The 24,813-nt window shown below is 45.3% G+C and overlaps 2 protein-coding genes across 2 annotated transcripts in view; one reads left to right on the plus strand and one right to left on the minus strand.

The window, feature by feature from the left end:
* Nucleotides 1-1,496: 1,496 nt before the first annotated feature.
* intu (inturned planar cell polarity protein) lies at nt 1,497-20,581 on the plus strand. Its single transcript, XM_080023700.1, has 17 exons — nt 1,497-1,604; nt 4,212-4,810; nt 5,294-5,379; nt 9,233-9,451; nt 11,891-12,009; nt 12,120-12,209; nt 12,820-12,897; nt 13,111-13,297; nt 13,763-13,816; nt 13,913-13,975; nt 14,807-15,037; nt 15,273-15,365; nt 15,865-16,200; nt 17,758-17,852; nt 18,428-18,617; nt 19,015-19,151; nt 19,478-20,581. The coding sequence occupies exons 1-17, from the start codon at nt 1,501-1,503 to the stop codon at nt 19,587-19,589; spliced, it is 2,793 nt and encodes a 930-aa protein (XP_079879826.1). The 5' UTR covers nt 1,497-1,500; the 3' UTR covers nt 19,590-20,581.
* Nucleotides 20,569-24,813, minus strand: part of ino80b (INO80 complex subunit B) — a 6,940-nt gene continuing 2,695 nt past the window's right edge. Inside the window, exons 2-5 of the mRNA XM_080023701.1 lie at nt 24,534-24,744; nt 23,475-23,665; nt 21,884-22,056; nt 20,569-21,581 (exon numbers count right to left, since the gene is read on the minus strand). Coding sequence (XP_079879827.1) covers nt 21,117-21,581; nt 21,884-22,056; nt 23,475-23,665; nt 24,534-24,744 — 1,040 coding nt within the window. The 3' untranslated portion in view covers nt 20,569-21,116. The remainder of the gene's footprint in view (nt 21,582-21,883; nt 22,057-23,474; nt 23,666-24,533; nt 24,745-24,813) is intronic.

Genomic DNA, 24,813 nt, shown 5'->3' on the forward strand with positions numbered 1-24,813 from the left:
TTCATAATATTAAATGAATGTGAATAATAAATGACACTATGAGTATCAGAGTACAGTACCTTGTTCATGTGAGTGGGTCTATTCAGTGTTTTCTAAGGATGCAATAACTATGCACGGGAAAGTTTATTCAAACAGTCAAGACCATGCCTTTATATTTATATATATATATATATATATATATACACTGTTTTGTTTTTTGTTTTTTAACGTGAGAAATTGTATGGCTTTGTGTGCACCGGCCCAGTGTCCTCGTCTCTGCCAAGTAGGAGGGCTATTCCCTGCAGGTCAGGAAAGGTACCGCACCAGCCTCCAGAACCTCTCCGGGAGTCTCTCTCGAACCCTTCGAGGATGCCTCCAGGACCCCGTTCCCCAACAGTGATCGAGGCGTTGGATCGTCTGTTTTCGTCCTTTCTTCCAACATGATCGGCACCGGGACCCGCCCAGCGCAGAGGGGAAGGGGCTTGGGAACTCTCGTTTCCCCGGACGCCCCTCGGGTGGAAACGCGACCCGGGTTCTTGGCAACGAGGTACTAACGCGGTGCGCGGGTGTTTCCCGGCGAAACCATGACAGATACACCATGTTGCACACTTCCATAGACGGTGGGCCCTTCTCCGGCGACCTGGAGGACTTCGACTCGATCCGCAGCGTTCTCCTTTACAGGTCTGTGCGTTTGCAATAATCTGTTAAACAGCAGGTGCTTGGTTTGAATGGAGGGACTTTGCAGGATGCGGGGGGTTGAGGGCTGTGCAAGAGTAGTACCAAGACCTGGAAATGTATTATTATTTATTATTAACACTTAAATGGTAATTTACTTTAAACACTTTTAGTCGGAATTAAAGGCGCGCATGCTTGCTCGAGATGTACCCCCAACGACATAAAAGCCAGTATTTTAATTCATAAATTATATTTCGTATATTTCAGTATCTGTCGCTGAAAAAAACAACAACATGAAAAGATAATCACAAATATGTGTCATTATTTTTCAGTGTCTATTTCCCACACAGAAAAAAAACCATAAAAAAGTGAAAATATAACAATAATAATAATAATAATAATAATAATAATAATAATATAAATGGTGTGTGTCTCAAGCTGTCTTTCAAACACTGGTTAAAAAAAAAACACCTAACCTAACAAAATATTATTTTCATTTTAAATGTATTTGTAGGTAGGCCGAGGACAAAAAATACGAGTACATGCATTTTTATTGTTACTATTATTTTTATTTTTTAATCCTGTCGATACATTATTCAGGGAAATAAAAAGAACACTCTGGCACGTGCCCGCTTGCCCAGTCAGCGAAGCGTCCACGTTGCCAGGGGCAACGGGCACCGCCAGCCAATCACGCGGGCGTCCCTGCGCCACGTGACACGCGGCTCGAAAAGCCCGGATGTGGCGGCATGGCGCTGCAGACGTTTCGTGTCTGCGTGAAAAAGAGAGAAAGTTGCGTTCTGTGGCGGACACTGCGTGAACAATAAGAGTAAAGCATTAAAAAAAAAAATGGCGTCAGGAAATAATATCCGCGAGGAGGGAAACCTTCCCGAAAATAGTAACGACTCGGACAGTGAATTGGGGTCAAGTTACAGCGGCTCCGGCTCCTCCGAGTGAGTCCTCACGGCGACGAAGCCACACGCGGGTTGTTTAAGCAAACGATGACGGAAGTAATTAAAGTGGGAATCCAGGAGGATATTTTGTTGAACAAAAAAATCTCTCCATTTTGATATTGGCCTCTGTATTTATTGAGGAAACAGCCATGTATTTGTGTGTTCTGCATGCGCTCCTCTATGCTGTGTTGTCCGTTGTTGGCGGCGGGGCCCGCCTCGCCCGGCAACGAATGCGCTTGGTCGGGCACGGCGCAAGGTGTGGAAAGCAGTCGTGGTCGATTTGTTTGAGCAGCGCAGTTAGTTGTGGTCAGTGAACTGTGGGTATGGATCGATATGAAAGCTAAAAACAACATAATAGACCAAAAGAAGACGTACTGTTGAGAAAAGAAAGTGACGTCTTAAGAATTGTGGGTATGAGGGTAATTGCCCGATCGCAATTTATTTGACCTTCAAATATTATCTGAGCGGATCACGATCATTTTGTAAAAATCGTAAAATGAGGGTAAACCCGGATGTTTAAAGTCTCTGTATGGTCAAGTACGAGATTTGTTTCTAGAAAGTAATTTATTAAAACACGTAAAAAGACTGAACTGTGTGGTGTTGAATAGTGGAGTTAGACCGTTAAACTGTTTCCTGTTTTGTGTTTTTGGGGGGTGGGGGCGTGCCTACATCAGGGACATGTGACGTAACGCTTGACTGCCTGGCATGGCTCCTCCCCCAACACGACATAAAGCCCGGTTTCGTCGCCGCAGGGTGTCGTTTAGTGCCCGCGGCATGAATGACGTCATTGCGTCGCTGGCTGCGGTGCCGCGTGGCCCTTTTTTTTTTTTTTTTTTTTTTTCAGGTTCTTCGGCCTTTTTTCAGTGTGCATGACAACAAGGGGATCAACGTGGGAATCGAACACGGCTCTCCGTGCGGCCCCGTTCCTCCGAATAAAACACGTAAAAACATCGTGCGGGCGGGGCACGGAGGAAGGGGGGTGGGACTCGTCGGCGCCTTTAGATTGTTTTCTACGCATAACGCACGGAGAGGGGGGCGATCGGGGAGAGAGTAACAGAGAAAGCGTCCCCGTCACGCACCGTTTCGTCCGTTCTCGCAAGGGGACGTAAAATAAAACCACCCACATCTGGAATAAAAAAGACATTGTGTTGGCACGCCCGTCGCCGGAACTCGCATTTTCGGTACAGTCGGAGGTGGGGGAGACGGGTGTGCGTTTTTGCGCACCTGTCTCCCTCTCCGAGTCGGGTACAGCCCTACTAATTGTATATACACGGCGATTTTCTTCATCATTCAAATTTGGCTGGGTGGTTAATAACACATTTTTTCTGTTGTGTGACAAACTTGGAACACACATTTATTGTCGCTTGACAGGAACTTTAACAAAACAAAAACATTCCAATTTTTAATGTTATTTGGGGACTTGTAGCGTGATCCACCCCCAACACAGACAGTCTTATGGTTTTACCACTTTAAAGGTGAAGTGTGTAGAATCAACGGAACGTTCTATAATATTCATAAGTATCTTTTAATCAGTGCATAATCCCATGAAAATAAGAATCGCTGTGTTGACGTTTCCATCGACCTAGGGGGCGGGGCTGCTTCACGGAGGCCGCCATGTCGCACCGCCATGTCTTTTTCTACGGTAGCCCAGAACGGACACACCAAAGACTGGCCCCGGGGAGGGCTTGTCTCCAGTTTCGCTGGTTTCGAGGCCGCCTTTTACTCCGCCGAGGGGAGGGGTGTTCAGTCACCGCCAGATGCCCCCGAATTCTACGCACTGCACTTTTTTTTTTACACAATGGCTCGTCCTCCTCTGGGTGTAGGGGGGAGAATGTGGACGTCGGGTCCAAAAATTCCAGAGTTTCCATCAGTAAATTGCAGTGCGGCGTGCAGAGTCTGCTACCCCCGGTGCTTTTCATAGTTTTGGGAGATGTTTTTAATTTGAGGGGTCAACCTCCATAAATAATTGCACGTTGCTCGCCGTCCCCAGTGAATTTATGGATGTGGTTTTTTAGCTGCGCCGCAGGTTCTGCAAGGGATTAATTTTAGAATGATCAGAAGGAGGGAGAAAAACACATCATTCCTGGTGTGTGGTTTTCTTTCTTGCAGAGTAAGGAGATCTGTTGCTTAAAGGGGTTGATGCTTTTTCTTTTTTATACATTTTCTTTCCTCTCACGTTTCTCTGGTTTATAATAATAGTCACATATAAAGACTCAGAAAATGAAGTTAAATTGAAACTGGGGTTTTTTTTGTTTTTTTTTCCACAATGTCTTTTCCATTACAAACAATAGCAGTTTTTATTTATTGCAGCTAAAAGTTCCCTGTGCATCCATATCAGAAAAATCAGATATTGTTATTATATATTATTATTATTATATACTTTATTGATCCCAGACATTGCAACATGACGTACAGAGTGAGAAGATAAACACTAAATTCACAATATATACATTCAGAAAACAATATGTGATCAACTGCTCAATAAAAAATAAAATCAGTAATAAACGAATAAATAACAGCTCCAGAATATGCAGCATAGTTATGTCAACTGAAATGCATGGGAATAGTAGATCAGCTAGAACTGAACTGCTGTTTGTTTTCCACCAGTGACTTGGAGCCTGAGTGGCTGGACAGCGTCCAGAGGAACGGTGAGCTCTTCTACCTGGAGCTGAGCGAGGGCGAGGAGGAGGCGGCCTTGGCCCGGTCGGCCGCCGCCGCCGGCCACGGCCTGTCCGCCAACCACGGCTTGTCCACCAACCACGTGCGCTTCAGCGAGAAGGAAGCCGAGATCATCACGGAGGCCGACGGGAAGCAGCGCTCGGACCTGCGGTCGAAGGGCGAGCCCAAGATCAAGACGCTGGCCCGGATCCTGAGGCGGAAGCGGCGCCCGTCGCAGCGCAGGAAGACGGGAGGCGGCGGCGGGGGCCCCTCCTCCTCGGTGCCGGCGTCCATTTTGAAGAGCCAGCCGGGCCAGCGCCCGGAGCGGCGGCTGAAGGAAGTGTGCGTCTACCTGAACCCGAAACGCCTGGCGGGCTCCTCCACGCCGCTGCCGGAGCAGGGTGGGCTCCTGGAGGCCCTGTTGGGCCTGGTGCACCGGCCCTCCTGGACCCGGGACCCTGCAGACCCCGACGACCGGCTGGACCGGCTCACGGTGCACGGGCTGGTTCCCAGCAGCCCGGCCATCCGGAGCGGGCAGATCCTCATCGGTCAGTTTTACTTATTTTTCAGGGTTATTGTATATTGGCAATTTTTCTAAATGTTTAGTTTATTGTAAAGCGCCTTTGGTACAAAATTCCAATCCCCCCCAAAAAAGGGAAAACGTGGCCATATGCCATAACTAATGAAATACAACTTGCAGTGAATCAGAAAAACGAGGAGAATAAAGGTAATGTACAATAAACTTAATGACAAAACATGAAATATAAGACAAAAATCATTGAAATGCCCAGTTCACGTGGCTTTACAACACAGATAAATATTTAACCATATTATATATATTATATATATAATATAGATTTTTTTTTTTTACTAAAATGGTGAATTTCCCATTTTCTACAAAGCAATAAAATGCACAATTTATATATGACGACGCTCAGATCTTGGACCTGTTTAACCCCAACCGTCAAAATGAGATTTTTCATGTGGAAAGTATAATGTTTTTGTTTTTTTCCCTTATTCCGCGTCTTCAGGGGACGTCCTCGTGGCGGTTGACGACGTGGAGGTCTCCAGCGAGAACATCGAGAGGGTTCTCTCCTGCGTCCCTGGACCCTCGCAGGTAAATCCATCCGTTGCAGCTTCAGACTCGAGAGATAAAATAATGTTTTATGATTTAGGTCGTTAAGATGCAGCTTAGGGGTAGAGCTGGCGATATGGCAAAAAATAGTGATCTAAAGTGATAATAGTGATACTGATATAGCCCACCTTTAGTAGTCTGTCTGCTGTAGTACTAGATTCCACCCATAGTGCTTTAGCCCACCCATAGCACTATAGCACACCCATAACACTAATAGCCGCCCATAGCACTATGGGCGGCCCATAGCACTATAACTCACCCATAGCACTATAGACCGCCCATAGCACTACAACCCACCCATAGCACTACAACCCACCCATAGCACTATAGCCCACCCATAACACTATAGCCCCCCCATAGCACTATAGGCCGCCCATAGAACTATAGGCAGCCCATAGCACTATAGCCCACCCATAGCACTATAACCCACCCATAGCACTATAGATCGCCCATAGCACTACAACCCACCCATAGCACTATAGATCGCCCATAACACTATAGCCCACCCATAGCACTATAGGCTGCCCATAGCACTATAGCCCACCCATAGCACTATAGGCCGCCCATGGCACTATACAGTAACCCATGCATAGCACTATAGGCCGCCCATAGAACTATAGGCCCACCCATAGCACTATAGCCCACCCAAAGCACAATAGGCACCCCATAGCACTATAGCCCACCCATAGCACTATAGATCGCCCATAGCACTACAACCCACCCATAGCACTATAGATTGCCCATAGCACTATAGCCCGCCTATAGCACTATAGATTGCCCATAGCACTATAGCCCACCCATAGCACTATAGGCTGCCCATAGCACTATAGCCCACCCATAGCACTATAGCCCACCCATAGCACTATAGGCCGCCCATAGCACTATACAGTAACCCATACATTGCACTATAGGCCGCCCATAGCACTATACAGTAGCCCATGCATTGCACTTTAGGCCGCCCATAGCACTATAGCCCACCCATCACTCATAGGCCTCCCATCGCACTATAGCCGACCTATAATACTTCTTGAGCTGTTTTTAATGGTTGAAATACCGCAGCGGGTGCTGTATATGGTCACACATGCCTCACACTTAATTATCCAAAGAATTAACATTTTAGCACGATGTGTTTGTTCGTTCTCGACAAAATAACATAGAAGAGAGAGAACTCCAAATATCTGTGTGTGTGGGCAGGTGGTAGTTTCTTTTTCCTTCAGTATTTATAGCTCAGTTCAATAAAATAAATGAATTTACCAATAATGATATTGAAATCAGGTTAGCAGGGGACGCTCAGATAGTCACGGTTAGATGCGATAAGAGGCCATTCCAGTTTTGAATTTATTTATTACTGGGATGCGGTGTGTGCTCAGGAAGGAAATAACAGAAAAATACAATTAATAACAAATAAGTAAATCTAGTAATTATGATTCATTTATATTGATCATATTCGTAAATACAAATAATCAATAACCATAATCAAATTAATAAAATCTCACCATAGTAATCAATAATAATTCTGCAAATATAATCGCAATGATGTAGGCAATATTATTATATTAAAAACACATTTACTATATATGCTGTGGCTTTAATAGTTAATACAGGTGATGGGCGACGGTTGACAGGTAAACAAACATAACAAAAAGCACAAGGCTGGGTGATGTCATTAAAGAGGGCGTGACTTAGCTTAAAATTAAATATATATAAAAATAACAATTATTATATAAAAAAAAAAAAAATATATATATATATACACACAATATATTTATATAATATATATTTTTTATTAATAAAAAAAAGAAACATTGTGCTAACCCCAATATAAAGTCTTTTATCCCCTCTATCACTTCCTTCCGTCAGATAGCAGCTCACTCGAGGAGACTGTGCCGGAGGGACTCGCTCGCCGGCGTCTTTTTCTTTTCTTTTTTCTTCCCGAGACTCGAGTCATAAAATAATGTTTGAATGTAGTTCACACAAGATGTCGTCCCTTTGTTCTCCAACACAATGAAAAATCATCAGCACAGAGTAGCACATCAGGCCTCCGCAACATCCACATGGTGACAAGGCTCTGTCTCTCTCCCTCCCTCTCTCGGTCCTTCTCCTTCTCATCTTTCTGCTCCTTTCCTCTTTTTCATCCTTCTCCTCTTTTTCATCTTTTTCCTCTTTCTCCTCTTTTTCATCTTTTTCTTGTTTTTCCTCTTTTTATCTTTCTCCTCTTTTTCTTTTTCTCCTCTTTTTCATCTTTTTCATTTTTCACCTCTTTTTCACCTTTCTCCTCTTTTTCCCCTTTTATCTTTTTCAGCCTTCTCCCCTTTTTCCTCTTTTTCATCTTTCTCCTCTTTTTCCCCCTTTTCCCTTTTTTTCATCCTTCTCTACTTTTTCCTCCTTTTACTCTTTTTCATCTTTCTCCTCTTTTTCCCCTTTTTCCTTTTTTTCATACTTCTCCTCTTTTTCCTCCTTTTCCTCTTTTTCATCTTTCTCCTCTTTCTCCTCATTTTCCCCCTTTTCCTCTTTTTCATCTTTCTCCCCTTTTTCCTCTTTTTCACCCTTCTCCTCTTTTTCCTCTTTTTCATCTTTCTCCTCATTTCCCTCCTTTCCCCCTTTCACCCCTTTTCCCCTTTTTCTCCTCTTTTTCATCTTTCTCTTTTTTTTTCTCTTTTCCCTCTTTCATCTTTCTCCTCTTTTTCATCTTTCTCCTCTTTTTCCTCTTTCTCCTCTTTTTCCTTTTGTTCCTTTCTCCCGCTGGATAACCGACATCAAGTGATTGGAATTCCAGAGAGACACACTCAAGTCCAAACCACATCCTCCCTATTTATTCAAAGTGCAGCTTTTTGCTCGACAATTGACCAAATTTTAAGGCTTGCAATTTCCGCAATTTTCAAACGTTTCTTTTTTCTTTTTCTTTTATTTTTTCTTTTATTTTTTGTTACATTTTGTGATTAAATAAAACCTCATTTGAAATATATATGTATATATTTTTTTTACAACCCAGACAATCTTTTTTTCACAGTGAGATGGGATGACTTCCTCCACTCTTGTCAGTTTTGGAGGCTTTCTGCGCTCCTCCTTGTCCCTAATAACACCCCTGACGTTCAAACCGGCCCAGACGGGTTTGGCACCTGATGGCCAGGCTCGCGAGCCGCGGTCGATGCCACTGGCGGCTCTGGCAGCAATCGTTGGATTAGAAAATTACAGCGCTTGAAAACCTTTTAAAGGAAAAAAAACACGTTTTGTTTTTTTTAACCTTTTTTTGGAACGACAACATTTTGGAACAACTGTTTTGAACGTCTCCAACGTTCAAAGTTACGAACTTGCCAACCCCCGTAGTACTACTATGTCGTATCACCCGCCCCGCTTCCTTCCAGCGATGCGAGGAATCGTGTAAAGTGCAAACATTTGGGTTTTATTCACTCTCCCAAATATTTACAAATTCACAAAATATTTACAAAAACACCACGTGCAGGAGAACATTTATAAAATTAGAAATAACTATGAAGTAGGGCCCAAAAAATAAATCAGCAGAACTCAAACTAAAGCTTAACACAAATATCATCTGTGCAAAAGTAACATATATACATATAAATCAAATAATACACATGCTGTATATTAACATAAATAAACATATAAAAACAGCTAGCATATCAAACTGATCTACGACACCAGATATTTCACTGGATGTAGTACTTCATCCTGGTACTTTTCTAACACGAGTAGATGCACACTAAACACTAGTTAGACGAAGTAGTTTGCCCCAGGGCTGCACCCCCACTTTTTCCACTGGCAGCACTGGTGTCTCTCTCTCTATCTATCTATCTATCGATCCATCTTCCTCCAGGTGAGGCTGACCGTGGAGACGCTGTGTCCCCCAGCAGGGGGCGGCGCCGGGGGCCCGGCCCCGCCGCCGCAGCGGGCGCAGGCCCCTCCGCCCGTCAGCCAGCTGGTGCGTCTGCTGTGGGGGGAGGACACGGCCGAGCTGCAGATGTCCGTCGCCCACGTCCCGCACGTCCTCATGTACCTGTCCCTCAAGCTGGACGCAGAGGCCTCGCAGGACGGGGTCAGTCAGCGCCGCGCGCCGTCCAAACCGGGGCCAGCGGCCCCAAGGGGGGGGCTCGCGGGGGCATCTCCAAGAGGAGATGGAGCTCTAGTAAAACCCAGTCGGGAAATTCAGGATTACACACATTTGAGTAGTTTTCGAGCTTATAGAGCTTGCGCGTAATCACCGGGTGTCATGACATTTCACTGCATATATGTACGACCGTATGTGTATGTATGTGACAAATAACCTCTTGAACTTGAACTTGAACTTGAGTCACAGCAGCAGAACGGTGATGCGGAGTGAGACGGTGACGCAAATAAAAGCGACTGCGGTTGGCGGGGAGCGGTTTTGGTGCCGCCTGCGGCTGGCAGGGGACGCGGCCGCGGGAGATTGGGGAGATTAGCGGAGTGTTGAGAAGCTGCCGTGCTTTTGCGCCTCGCTCTCTCTCCTGACAGCGGGGCCGGGGCATACCGGCGCAGTTGGGTCCTCCCGTTTCTTTTTTCTCCCCCCTCCATGTCCAAGCCTCCCCCTTTTCCTCTCCCCGGTTGTCTCTCCCTCCCCTTCTCCTTCTCTCTCTCTCTCTCTCTCTCTCTCCCTCCTTCTCCCTCTCCCTCTATAGCTACCGCTCTGGAAAATGTACAATAACATCCTGATGTGTGAGAGAGAGCCTCTCGTCGTCGTCTTGTCCAAGGACCCGCGGGCGTCGCTAACTGGAAACAGAAGGATGGGGGGGGGCGGGCTAGGAGAGCGAAAAAAAGAGGCGAACCCTCCTCCTTTGAACAGATGGATGGATGCTCCTGTGCGATATATGGTTGTGGTATCGATGTCGCGATGTGAGACATGATATCGTCCGTGATTCTAGGCCTATCGTAATATCCCCGCTTCCTGCTTGGTCCTAATACCCACATTTACTCACGATCGATTCTCACAGAGTCACCAAAATATCGTATCCTGGTATCGTTAATGTCGTTAAAATATCGTAGGAGCTCAGACGATGGGATGTTGTGCTCCTTGCTCCTACAGACTTTTACCCAAAAGACATTTTTGTTTTGTTGGTAGCTTGGAGTTTTTTTCATATATATTTACTTTATTGCATTTTATCATTATTATTTATTATTATTATTATTATTATTATTGATAATAATAATAATAATAATAATAATAATAATGATAATAATCATTATTAATAATAACAATAATCATTATTATGTTATTATTATTTTTTTTTTATTATTATGATTTTTATTTTATATATATATATATATAATTTTTTTTACACGCCTTGTTGGAGAGTATTTTTGTCTGGAGCCACATCAGCCCGCGGCGGATTCCCTAAATGTTGCTGCGGCGCTAGAAGCTGCTGAAGACCAGACTTAGATTTTTTTTTTTTTTTTTTTAACTTTGATTGCAGGGTAACAGAAATGTGAGACATGGTCTTTCTTTATTCTGCTTTCAGAGAAATAAAACCCTTCAATCTTGTGGTGCCGGGCGATGTGACATTTTTATAAAGTCCACAAAAGGTTGTGTTTGCCTGTTTGCATGAAATGCTTTAAAATCAAAACATGGAAAACAGTAAAATAAACATGAATTAATACATTTTGCTGTCGACCCGCTGCGATTCCTAAGGCGACCCCGAGGGGGACAAACTGAGAGAATGCGTTAACAGCGTCGAACGATCGTTAAAAATGTAACGCTTAAACTTTTTTTTATTTTTATTTTTCGAGTTTAAACATATTACCTTAAAGGAAGCTCAACTCTCGGCCGTTCAATTGATCTCAAAAGAAGAAGGGAAAGTAAAGGTCCATTTTTTTATCATTTATCTGCTTTCCCATTTATTGAGATGGAATTCAGACTGACGGACTAAACGCCGTCTCTGACCCGGAGGTGAGTTTCTCCTTCCTGGAGTCGGGAGTCGGGCCTTTGTTGTAGTTGCCACGGCGATAAGGCCTCGGTTATTCAAAGCTTTCGCCCCCTTCCTTCCTTCCTTCCTCCATCGCCCCCCCAAAAGAATCCCAGATTCCCGGCGTCTGATCCTCCCCGCGGCCCTTCAAAGCCCCGCGGCATGCTGGGAGGAATACTAATGTCGCAGCAAGACGCACCGCCGCCGCCACATGCCGAGGGAAAGGGGAAAAGGGGGACATTTCGGATCATGGAAATAAAACGGCTGTTGCCGATGTGGTCTGGGACGTGGAGCTGCTGCTCTGACTGGAACTGATGAATTAGTGCAGCCTTGCAATTTTGATGTTTCAACACAAGAGTGTAATTCCCATTATTATTATTTTTTTTAAGTGGGATTTGAAACATCGCAGGTTGGAAAAACTGCAGAAAGTACTAATTCTAACTGTTGGTGTGTGTGTGTGTGTGTGTGTGTGTGTGTGTGTGTGTGTGTGTGTGTGTGTGTGTGTGTGTGTGTGTGTGTGTGTGTGTGTGTGTGTGTGTGTGTGTCCTCCCCCACAGCAGGAGGTCCTGTACCAGTACCCGGTGTGCGAGGCGTCCAGCCGGCTGAGGGCCGTGCGGGGGATCTTCCTCACGCTGTGCGACATGCTGGACCACGCCACCGGAACGCACATCCTCAGGTTCCCCCCCCAAAAAAACCCCACACCCGTGCTCATTCAGGCATTGAGTTTTAGAGGGGTTTGGGTGTCTTGGGCTTCACACATTTTTGGGATTTTCTCGCCCGCTTCAGTTCGTCTCTCCTGCTGGGGAAGAGTCTGGTGCACGTGGGCTACTGGAAGGACGGCAGCAAGCTGCTGGTGGTGGCGCTGCCCGCCGACAGGTAGGAGCCCCCCCCCTTTTTGGGGAAACTCCCACCTCCTAAAATGTACTTTATCGGGCCGTGGAAGGGCATTGTCCTGTGATTGCATCCAGTGTTTTATAATTTTATTAATGAAATTGAGTTGACGATTGGTGCTTCTCACGACAGTTTGCATTTAAAAAAATAAATAAATAGCAACCAAATATAATATAAATAATTTCAAGTATACACAAATAACCATAAAATGCCGAACATGTACGAATAATGTGTCGTGGTGACGATTGGGGAGTTTTTTTGCAACTAATTTGCAAAAAACAAGCGCAAGTCTGAAAAAATGAAATAATAATTCAAAAATTCACAAATAGTTAAAACACATATACGAAAATACAGAACAGAAATAGCCAAAATAATATAACCAAGACGCTCTCATTCTCACTACTAGGGTTAGGTAACCCCTAGACCCCTGACCGCACCCTCAGTTAGTTTAACCCTCACCTGGTGGAAGGTGTTTGGGATGTGAGCGTGGTGCAATATAAAAACCCTGTGCAATATAATTAATAATTTACTAATAACATTGTAATAACATATCAATAATATATAACAGTACTCAGTGAACATGCCGGCTCTGCAGGGTGCCTCTGCTCTGCCTGCAGGAGGTGGTGGGCGGCGTGGTCCGGACCCTCAGGGTGATGTACGGCTCCCTGGACAGGTGCGTGTTCTGGGGGCGAAAAAGAGAGAGGGAGGAGGGCGGGGCCTCGGTGTCGCCGAAAATTTCCCTCATTTCACACTAATAATATTCTCAGTTACGTTATTTCTTGATGTGATTTTTCACACACACACACACACACACACACACACACACACACACACGCACACACACACACTTGTTTGTCATCGTGCCTCCATGACCCCCTCCCTCCAGGGCGTTCTGTGGCGGGGACCGCGGGCCCGCGCTGGACCACCTCTTCTGCCTGTTCTTCCAGCAGCTGATTCAGCCGTCCCGTCTGGCGGCCGGCGCGTCCGTCCCTCCGCCCCCCGACGTCTCGGGGAAGCTGTTCCTGGACGGGCTGCCGGCCGTGCGCTGGCTGACGCTGCCTCCGGAGGTCAAGGTGAGGGGGTGGTTTTCCTTTCAGTTTATTCAGAATTATAATATTCCCAGTTTTCACTCATTTGTTTTCTAAGCATGTATTTATTTATTTAATCTCATTGTTTTTTTTTCTCAAAAAAAAAAAAATCTCACTTTCAATTCCCATTCATCCAAACTTCTTAGACTTTTTATATTCTTTTTTTTTTCACTTTTTATCGCATGCTGTATTTCAGTGTTAGATATTTTATTATTATATTAGTTATTCTTATCTATTACTTAATGAACTGCCTGAACTTGTGCATGGGTGCAACTTTCAGATTCGGGTTATATATGGATAATGGATAAATTATTTCCTAACCTATAAAATGACCCCACGCTTGAGAGCAGACGACTAAACATTTAAAAAGCCCACTGATCTCGATATTGGATATTGATTATTGGTCTGAATGGGTTGCAACTCCCTCCCTTGTGATGGTTCTGTCCACAGATGGAGGTGGACACCGTGCTCTCAGACTTTGAATCCTCTGACTTTGGAGAGCTGGTAAGGCCTGGACGGGGGGGAGCAAGATTTGTGCCCGAAAATGATCTTCAGTTGGCGGCTTGATAACCATTTCCTGTTCCTCTTGTTGTCGCCCAGTCCGAGGACTTTTTTGGCTTGAGGAGGCTCTACGTTACACTGGGCTCCTGTCTGTTCTACAAGGTATGTGTTTACACACACACACAGACACACACACACACATAATTCATCAAGTCATATTTGATTTAATTCTGGGATCAAATAAAAAGATAAAAAAATAAATATCAGTTCTCACTTTTCTGCCTGTTCCGAACTGGTTTCTCAAGTTCAACTTAATTGTCGTGTGTATTAAATTGTGCTCTGGCTCTCTCTGCCTTCACACAAAGCACCCACCATCCCAAAAAACAACAAAAACAGACTGTGCGTCTGTTTTTGCAGACATCAGCAAGTGGTGTCTGTGGTGTAAATGGTGAGAGTTGTGTAAATGTTGTGGTAGTTCCATGCCAATGCTCAGCAATGATTCAGCAAACTCAGCCAAACTTGAACTCCCTTTAAGATGGACCAGCCTGTCCATTGTTGGTTTTGTGGTTTGGACATGTTTGTTTGGTAGCACAGATTTCAGGTTACAGTTGTTAAAGTCCCCCACCGCAATTGAAACGGCCTGTATAGACAAACCATGAATAATAATAATAATAAAATAATAATAATAATAATAATAATAATAAAAAGCCATTTAGTGCACCGTAAAAAAAACCCAGTTGTATAGCTGTATCAGGTGCATTAGGGCCCAGCCAAGTCTCCGTAAAGATTAGTCGATTAACTGATTAGTCTCCAACTATGAAATTAATTACCAACCAACTTAATAGACAAAACAACTAATCGACTAATCAGGAAAGTAATTGACAGATTAATAATAATGGTTAGTTGCTACTCCAGTTTCTTCCAGGTTGAAACCTGGTTTTCTACCTGCTTTCTACCTTGTTTCTACCTGCTTTCTGCCTGCTTTCCCTGCAGGGCTACCTGATCGCCAACCACCTCCCCAAGGAGGACCTGCTGGACGTCTGCCTGTACTGCCAGCACTACTGCCTGCTGCCGCTGGCCTCGGAGCAGCGCGTGGGCCAGCTGGTCGTCTGGAGGGAGGTGTTCTTGCTGCACCGGGCCGAGCAGGGGGCGCCCCGCGGCACGACGCCCCCCGCCGGCTACAGTCAGTCCCGCGCGCGGCACTTTCTGCTCATCGTGGGACTGGTGAGAGTCCTCCGTCTCCCGTTTCCTCCATCTCCCGTTTCCTCTGTCTCCCGTTACCGTTATTTCACTTATTTAACGACCAAGATGTCCGTAGGACGGTGCGGTCCGGTGTTAAAGCACTGTGCCGCCAGTTTTTTTTTTTTACAGTGGAATTTAAACACAAACACCAGTGTAGAGGGAATGTTGTTATCTATCGAAGCTACACCGTCGACACCTCCCTCTTTGTCTTGCTCAGAGGCACTTCATGCAGTGCGTGCTGCTGGAGGCGGGCGGCTGCGCCTCCCCAGCGCCAGGCTCCCCGGGGCCCGATTGCATCTACGTGGACCAGGTGAGAGACACGCCCTTCATTTGTACCAAAGCATTAGAATGGAGCAGGATGTGGAGATAACGTGTTTACATCTTAATTTGTCGCACATGCTAAGGTTCTGTTGATGAGATTGATCGGATCACAATGGTAGTTGTCAGGTTTTTCACATTTTGATGTCCATCGAGTTTATTTCTTCAGTGTCATTGAGAAACGAACGTTTGCCACTAAATGTGCGGCGGTATATATATATTTTTAAGTGTGTGAAAATCGCATGAGATACTTTTGTTGGATGGTACTCTTTAAGAAACGCTCTGCACGTCCTCCTCTGTCTGCTGTTTTGATCTCGCAACACTAGAGCTAGTTTTCATTTTTTTGTGGAGCTCTCACGGCTGAAAAACACAAGGGTTTAAAAACACTTTGGAATACAATATTTCCCATGATAGAATAAATGTAATAACTTCTAAAAAGTGTTGTTTCGGGACCCGTGTTGAGGCTTAGGTGTCCGTGCTGTTCCCTGCAGGTGAAGGCCACCCTGCTGCAGCTGGAGGGTTTGGAGGCCGCCATGGAGGACCGTCTCAGCGCCCCGCCGGCCCCCTGCTTGTCCTGCGCCGACTGGTTCCTCCCGGGTGCCGGTGCCGCCGCCCCCTCCTCCGTCCTCAGCCGGCTGTTCGGCGACAAGGCCCGGAGGCCCAGCCCCCAGAGGAGCCTCTCGGACAGCGGCGGCGAGGGCCCGACGGACTCCGCGGTGGTCCCCGGCCTCAGCCCGCTTTCCACCCCGGACTCGGGCAGGAAGCTGGGGGCCCAGCGGGACACCCTGGAGTGGGGAGGGCCGGCCGGAAGCCCAGGGCCCTTCAAGGTGGGTAAAGGCCAGCGCTCAGCTCCACGGCCCAAAAAAATAAACCCTCCCTGGGTTCATCGCCCCTGGAGGCTGGGGGGGCGCCACGGCCCACCCCAGACCCACCGCAGCAGGATTTGTTGTCATCGCGATCCAGCCACTGAGGCAGAGATGGAGTCGAACCGGCAACCCCCAACACCACGTCTCTGGTCTTGCGCCGCCAACTCCCATCACACCACCAGGTCCTTCACACTCTGCCCTGTTCTCCGGGCACATTTAAAGTCGCCGCCTTTTTGAAAACAAAAACAAAATCAAAATCAAAACCCACCCCCCAGGTCTCCGGGCTCAAAAGTCCCCGCCCGGCGGCTCATCTCTCGCCTCGCGCGGTCTCCTCCTCCGATCATCTGATTAAAGGAGCGGATATTGGATGGAAAAGCAGGGACTTGAGCCTGTGCCGGCGGCACCGGAAGGCGGCGTCGCAGCCAGTGCCCCGCCCGGTCGGGTTCGCCCGCCGCTCTGGTCTCCGTGCGCTTTTAAGCCGCGCACACGTGTTGCCGGCCTTCAAAAGGCTCGCTCGGCACCGAACCCTCTCGTCCGCCGTCGCCGTAGGAGCTCGCCCGGCGACTTATCGCTTTGCGCCGCCGGGTCTCACGGAGCGCGAACGAGGTCGCTTTTTCAAGGCGCACGTGACGCCGGCTTTCAAGCGCTCGCCGGTGAACGTGTTGCAAAAGCTGAGAGCTTTGGAACCTGTGGAACAAAAACATGAACTTTTATATTGAATCTGAACCTGTATATTGAAATTTACATAAAATCTTCACACACCTGTGTTCTGAATTTGAAATGACAGAAAAAAAAAATTACAAATATGTTATTTGATATTCGGATGAATATACTTATATATATATATATATATATAATTTTTTTTTTTTAACTTTAAGCTGTTTTCCAGTACAACTACAAAAATAGGATCACAACCTCTCAAATGGGTCATTACAACTTCACAAAATGATGGATGGGTGGGGAAAAAAGCAGGACTTAAACTTGTGATGAAACACAGCTACAGGGCGTGGTCTGTTGAACCCTCGTGGCATCTGACCCCTGAGCCCGCTGACATTGAGCCGCGGAGACTTGACGTTGTCCAAGTCGGTCACATGATTTACGGAACAGCGGCGGTGACCGTGGACGGGCAAAACGCGGCCTCGAACCTGACGCCGCGGCAGCCGAATGGCAGCGTCTCCACCCGCCGCCCCACGGCGTCCTGCTGGGCTGCACCACCTTTTACCCGCACATAACACCACTGCACGAGACTAGAAATAGCGCTCCAGTCTGTTCTATTCAAATAAATATAGGTATGTATGTTGATTTGTATACAGTATATGTACGTATGGGAACACCAATCATTGCCATCAACAATTTTGTGGTGGCTTCCTTCATTTTATGCCACGAAAGTAACGGAATAATACACATCCAGGCCTCCACCGTAGGATGATATATGTGATGCTTTCAAACGTGGGATTTTAGGATCTGAAGCCGGGACGGGTTTTTGTCTCTTTTTTTTTTTTTTTTTTTTGTCTTCAGACTCCCAGGATGAAACACCCCAACCCGTTCTACCTGGGAACCCTGAAGAAGATCCTGACAGAGAGGGAGACGGAGGAGATGTACAACACCATCAAGTGGGTGATGCTCCGCCTGTACTCCGCCGCGACTCACGCTCAACTAAAACCCACCGGACTAAACCTTCCAACCTCTGCATTTAAGTGATTCCTGCCGGCAGCATGAAGTATTACCTCTGACATTTGTATTAAAATATGCACTTATTTTAACTCACGTCAAATCAATACGCAATAATAATAATAATTATTATTATTATTATTAGGGGATACAAATAAAAATAGAAAAAATTGCATTATTAGATAAAGATAAAAATGACTAAAAATAAACAACTAATAATGACAAGTTAGAACATTTTCACAATTTACAACAAACAAAAAAATTAAATAAACCTAAAGATGATAAATAAATAAATGGCAAACAAGAACTAAATTGAAATATAAAATAAAGCGAAAAGTGAACTGGGGAAAAACTAAACAAAACAAAAAAAAACACATCACAATGTGGCCCTCGTCCAAGTGGCTCAGATCCTTACGCTCGTCCATTTCTCCTGCGTCCACCACGTCAACCTCGGCAGCTGACTGTGTGCGCGGCCGAGTGCGTTTCCAGTGTGTTCACCGTTATTCAACGCCCGCAGGCTGACGTCGGGCGCCGAGAACACGCTGTTCCACTACGTGCTGATGGAGTCGGTGCAGGGCGTCTTCATCGCCCCCACCCACCACGAGGTGGCGCAGCTCGGCGGCGCCATCCACCCGCAGCTCATCAGGAACTTCCACCACTGCTGCCTCTCCATCCGGGACACCTTCCGGCAGAGCCTGCCGCCCCGGGTACGGGACGCGCCCCTTTTTGACGCCGCGTAGTTTGTAGTTTATAAAAGAAAATACAAAATATGAAGCACTGAATATAAAAATATACAAAAAATAAATCTGGCAATTAAAAGTGGGAACAAATTCAATACACAAAATTAATTAATACAAAATTAAATTTATTGATGCCGAATATGGTGACACCTGACGTGAGCGAACGTGGAGTCGGAGCCAAAATTTCAACTTGATGTTTGCAGAAACCGATCATTTTGAGAAACCCGAGGAATGCTCGAGTTTTTACCTCGAAAAAGCATTTTACCATTTAAAAAAAAAAACACCAAATACCATTCAGTTTTTCCGGGGACATTCCCTGCACACGGATGTTCCTGCATTGATGCGAGCGTTCTTTGTGCTCCAGGGGCGGCGGGCAGCCGATCGGGCCCCGGGCTGCGGTTTGGGCCCCGTCAAGGAGCACGGGGTCCTGTTCCAGTGCAAGCCGGAAAACTGGACAGACCAGAGGAGACCGCCGCCCACCATGACCTACTGGGTGATCGGGTAGGAGCGCCGCGCTGTCTCGTCAATAGGGGTCTCACCGGGTTCCTCCGGGTGCTTGAATTCCGTCCTCCATAATCGATGCACTGGAATACCTGGGAAAACAGCCTCTTTTGTGCTGAAGTGCTTGAAAGGTCCTTGGGGGGGACACCATCATTGAAAACCTGTGATATTCCCCCCCCTGGGGTTTGTTATTCAAACCAAAAAATGTTCAGCGAGTCAAAGATTCACTCTTTTTGTTTCGCAGAGAACGAGTCGTTTGCGAGTCGGAGTCACGAGGTGTGTTGTTTGTGTTGGGTTTGTGTTTTGTGTTGTGTTGTGCGCTGCAGGCGGATGCTGCTGGAGCCCGTCCCCCAGGAGTTCTACGTCTGCTTCCACGACTCGGTACCGGAGGTTCCTGTGGAGATGGCCTTCAGGCTAAGCTTCGGCCTCGCCCCGTGACCCGGTTGCTCGATAACTGGAATTATCGCGCTACTTTTTTTTTTTTACCCCCTCGATTTCAAAATAAAGTTAGCTTAATTATGAACTAATTAATTGAAAGTTAATTAATAATTTATTTTGATAAGGTCCTATGCAAATGTATTGATTTATAGACGGGTTAGGCAAGTCCATCGATCTAAAGCTGACCTTTCACCTCAAGCCGATCGTGTCAGGAAGTAGCCCCTCCCCTCCACCGCAGCGGCAGAGTCCAGAACCAGAGAGATGATGCTGCATCTATTATGTATGATGAGATCTGGTGTCTTACCACATACATCCATAGTTTGGCGTTTTTTGGGATATTTAACTTCCGACCTAAAGCAGACGGTAAATATCCACCGTGTAAAACACGCACCACAAACTTGATCATTTATTTAGAATTAGGCCGACTTAAAAAAAAAAAAAAAAAAGCATTTCGTTTTTGATTTTCAAATGTTATTGAAGTGAAATACCGTTCATTATTTTTTCCCTTATTGTTCTTTGGGATCTATTTTGCAAAAGAAATGCTGCTGAGTTGTTTTGAATTTATTTTTTATTTTTTTACACAATGAGATTTTTTTTGTTTTAAGACTGTTTATTTTAGACAATTTCATTCCACTAATAAATTTGAAAAAATATATATATATTATAATAATAATTGTTTTTAAAATTCATCATGGCATACAACTTGTCTTCTTTATTATGAAAAATTAAACATTCAGCAGGAATTGTGATTTTTGTATTTGACATCCTGATGAATAGTCATCGAAAGGTGTGAAACATTTTTGGCCAGATCTTCCCTTGCAAACCAGTGCCTGGTTCTGGAAAAACATCCCGAGATGAAGAATTGAAGCAAATTAAAGTTGCGTATTTTTTTAGGGTTTATTTAAGATGTACAGTATTTTTTTATATGCAAATGGAAGTATTTGTTATAAAGACGATGTTTAAAAAAAAAAAAAATAAAAAAAGTAGAATCCTTTATTTGTCATTTGTTTCAGATACACCATGTTTTCCTTGTGACTCAAGTTCAATTCTTCACAAAAATAAAACACTGAATTCATCTGACTGACTGACTGGATACTGAAACGTGGATGAGATGTATAACTCCATTACAATTCAGCAGTCAGGGTTAGGGTCTTGGCTCAGTGTTGGGTTCTGCTTAACAAGGTTTTTTTTTCCTAAATATCTCTTAGAAATGTTATGTTTTCACAGGCTCCAACACCGAATGTGAAATGTTGTTTTTTTTTATAATTATACAATGACATCACTGTCCGTTCCAGTCCCATCTGTCGGGTTAGAGGATTCAAAATAAAGAGTCCTGTAACCTCGTTAGGTTTTTCCAAAATAAGAGTCCTGCTACCCTAGCTGGTTAGAGAATTCAAAATGAAGACTCCGATAAACCCAGCTATGTTTTTTTGTCCCCCAAAATAAGTGTCCAGCCAACATAGCCGGTAAGATATTTCAAAATAAGAGCCCTGAAAGCCCGGGCCGTGAGATTGTACCTTTGCCGGTTCAAGCGGCTCCTTCCAGCAGCAGCAGGTTCTTCCTGTAGCACTGCAGGCTGCACAGCGGCACCCCGGTCCTGGAGCAGCAGTACCTCTTGGGGTTGCCGCACCCTGTCACCCCGCAGGGAGCCGGGGCCGGCAGAGGGGCGCGGGGGCCGGCGGCCACTGGGGGGAAAGTCCCCGCGGGAAAGGAGATGGCCACGCCCCGGGCGGAGTCACTGTAGCGCACCATGGGGCACTGGGCCTGCTTGGACCTCTTCTCCCGCATGCTCTTGATCTTGGCCTTGCTGGTCTTGGTCAGACGCTCGATGGTCTGGTTCTTGTTCTCCTCCGCCTTCTTGGCCGCCTGCAGCCGCCGCTTGCGGGCGCGCTCCTCCCTCTTCTGCATCATCTCCACGGTCATCTCCTTTTCCTTGTAGCCCATGGGCAGCTCCAGCAGAGGCTGGATCTGTTGCTTGTGCAGCAGCGCTTTCTGGTGGAGGGGGAGACACATGGCACAGAGCTTGGGGGGGAACAGGAACAGATTCTCAACCTGTCGCCGCTGAGAGTGTAGACACACTTAAAAATAAAGAGAGGAAGACAAAAGGCTTAAAATGAACCGATACCTTCATATTAAGCCAAAGGGCCAATTTGCATGAATACATGGGCTGCATTTGGCCCACAGGCCGCCAGTTGAATTGGCCCAATACAGTGGATAACAATCGTAAACGTAATGACACTAACCCTAAAGCATAACAAATATGTATGTATACAAGAATGTGCGCCGTGACTCACCTGCCTGGCCGTCAGCAGAGACTCGTCAACCTCCTTCTTCAGCTCTCCGTTGTCGTCCAGCTCTCCTTTCTCCAGAGCGTCCAGCCAGCGCTCCTCCTCATCCACCGGACCCCCCAGCATGGAGTCCGAGTCCAGGTCCGGCAGAGGAGACACCGCTAGGTTGCTGTCCTCATCTGACACGGGGTAGATTCAGATGATGATGATTATTATTATAATTATTATTATTAATAATAACAATAACAATAATAAAAACAACAACAATAATAATAATAATAATAAAATCAATAATAATAATTAAAAATATATATATAATAATAATAATATTAGACCATTAGACCAGAATAATCATAATTCCTCAGCGAATGATTCTAAATCATTATTACTCCTCACAACAGTTTAGCTTGAGGCCTTTTCAATGGATTCACTGTCGTTCCTCGGCGATTGTTTTCTCCTGAAGTAGTGGTAGAAGTGGTTTTGAATTCAATTCATTCTCAAATAGATTAATTTGAATCTCAAATGAATATGTTAAATAAAAACATTTTAAAAAACACAGCAGTAATACTGCAGTCAGCGATACACAGGGTCCAGTTTAGTCTTGTGAGATACGTATTACAGGGTTCGTAGGTTCCGAGGTTCCTGAAACTGCGCTCTGTCATTATGTGCGGGGACGTTTGGAGCGGACTGAGTGACTCTCATAGCGCCGACTCTTTCTTTAATCGCTCTCCTCTAGCGGGGACGGGGGCCACATGGGGCTCGGGTGGGGAGGTGTGCGGGTTCCAATTCAAATTGACGTTTTGGGAAAACCCGCGCGTCAGCTCCGGGGGGGCGTCATCCCCGCTGCTCGCTGCCCGGCCGGAAAGCTCTGCGGTCGGCAGCGAGCGGAGGAAGCGCCGGCGCTCCTGCTGTACGATTGGCCCTTTGTGCCACACGGTGGTCTCTCTGCTCTGTACGAATGGCTGTTCACATCGCATGTTTGAAATGGCACCTTTACGAGGGTGATGAAACTGAGATCATTTTAGTGGCGACTTCTTTCCTTGGATTAAATTTTCGACGGGTTACGTTTCCATGAAATACGAAAAAAAACAAAAAAACGTTGGCGTATCTCTTCGAGTAATTACAATTTCACGGGTTCCAGCAAAAGCGACGGGGACAACAGATTTCAAATATCAATCGAACAGATCCACAGACATCTAGCGGGTAAGAAGGCACGTAAACACATCTCTAACCACCACAGAGTGACGGAGTCTATACCGCGCACTGGAGACGGTGCCATTGTACATTCTGAACCAGAACCTGCGCATGTATAGTAAATAGTATGATGACATCACAAAGCGTCTTACCCTAAAACCCATCTCTCTTTCCATTCGTTTTTGAACGTTGGTGTGTCAACTAATTTCTGCTCCGTATGTGGATCGATTTGGATGAAACTTAAACCATGAGATGTTTGTGACATAGCGGTTCAAACAAGACGTCAACCGTTCGTTTAAGCCCGAAATTCTTTTGAGAAAAATTGTTGAATAATGACAATATAAATTATTATTATTATAATTACTATTATTATTATTAATACTAATAATGTTTGTTTCCTTACCCAGCCAGGCACGGTACTGCTCCAGAGGCACGGAGGGCTCTTCCTCATCTTCCTCTTCCTCTTGATCTCCATCCTCGTCGTCGTCATCCTCATCATCATCATCATCATCGTCACCGCCGCCAATGTTATGGATGATCATCAGCGGCGAGGGAGGGCGAGCGACGCCGGGGTGGACCGTGAAGGTCGGCACGCTGTCACCACCAAAATATCACCAGTTAATCGATGCTTACGAGGTGTAAAATATAAATATATATATATTTTATGATATGTGCTAAAAGTTAAAAAAAAAACGTTCCTACCCACTTCTGATCTAACTATAAAGGAAGGAATCTCTTGTGTGTTGTTGGGGACCCAAGGACGTGCCGCGTCGAATTTGGTGCAATTTGAATTCACTATTTATATTAACAATATAAAGATATTAATGATATAAAGAAAATAATAGTAGCGCTGAAGAATAACGTCTCTGATTAGTTATATTATTTTAGACTATTGGTAAATTATGAATTAAATTACATTAACTAATTAACGTATACATATTTGTCACTAGTCGTGACACAGATTTCATACAATATCAGATTCATTTCATTTTAAGCTTTATTAATTTTATTTTTAAATCTGGATTGGCCACTCGTGTTTAATTTGATAACCGTCAGTGGAAACCATGTCGATTTTAATGATATTTTTGTATTTATGTATTATTAGTTCTTTCTTATTTTATATATGTTTGCAACTTACACAATTTCCTATTTTTGTCAGAATGTGTATCGATGGCGTTTTTAGTCATTTCTTCTGGTTAATTGGATGCTGCCAATTTTTCTGTTTATCATATTTTATTTTAGGATTATTTTTCTTGTATATTGTTCAAATTTTGGATATTTTTTACCATTGTTCAATTTTAGGTTTATTGTATGTTGACACATTTGGTTTCTTGCAGATTGCACTTTTTCATATTTTATTCTATTACTTCATTACTATTGCCTATTGTTCCCGGGGATGAACAATGCACCCACCCACCCCACCCATCCATCTAATAAACTACAAACTCAATGTGATGTTCACCTCTTGGTTCCCAGCGTCTGCCCCCCCAGCTTGATCTTGAGGCGGAGCTGCGGGGGGGGCCTGGCCACTGGCACGGGGACCGGGACGGGGACGGGTTCTGGGGCGTCGGAGAAGCCGTGGCTGCCATCGTCACGGTGATGCTTCTTCTTGTGTTTCTTGTGCTTCTTGTGCTTCCTCTTGTGGAGGCCGTGCAGCCCGGCGCCTCCTTCACCTGCAGGGAGCGACGTCACAAATCTCAGAACACCGCACGCTGGCTTTACACTGATTCCCACAAACAAAG

This window comes from Zeus faber, assembly GCF_960531495.2.
Source record: "Zeus faber genome assembly, chromosome: 22".
In the NCBI taxonomy this organism is placed as follows: domain Eukaryota; kingdom Metazoa; phylum Chordata; class Actinopteri; order Zeiformes; family Zeidae; genus Zeus; species Zeus faber.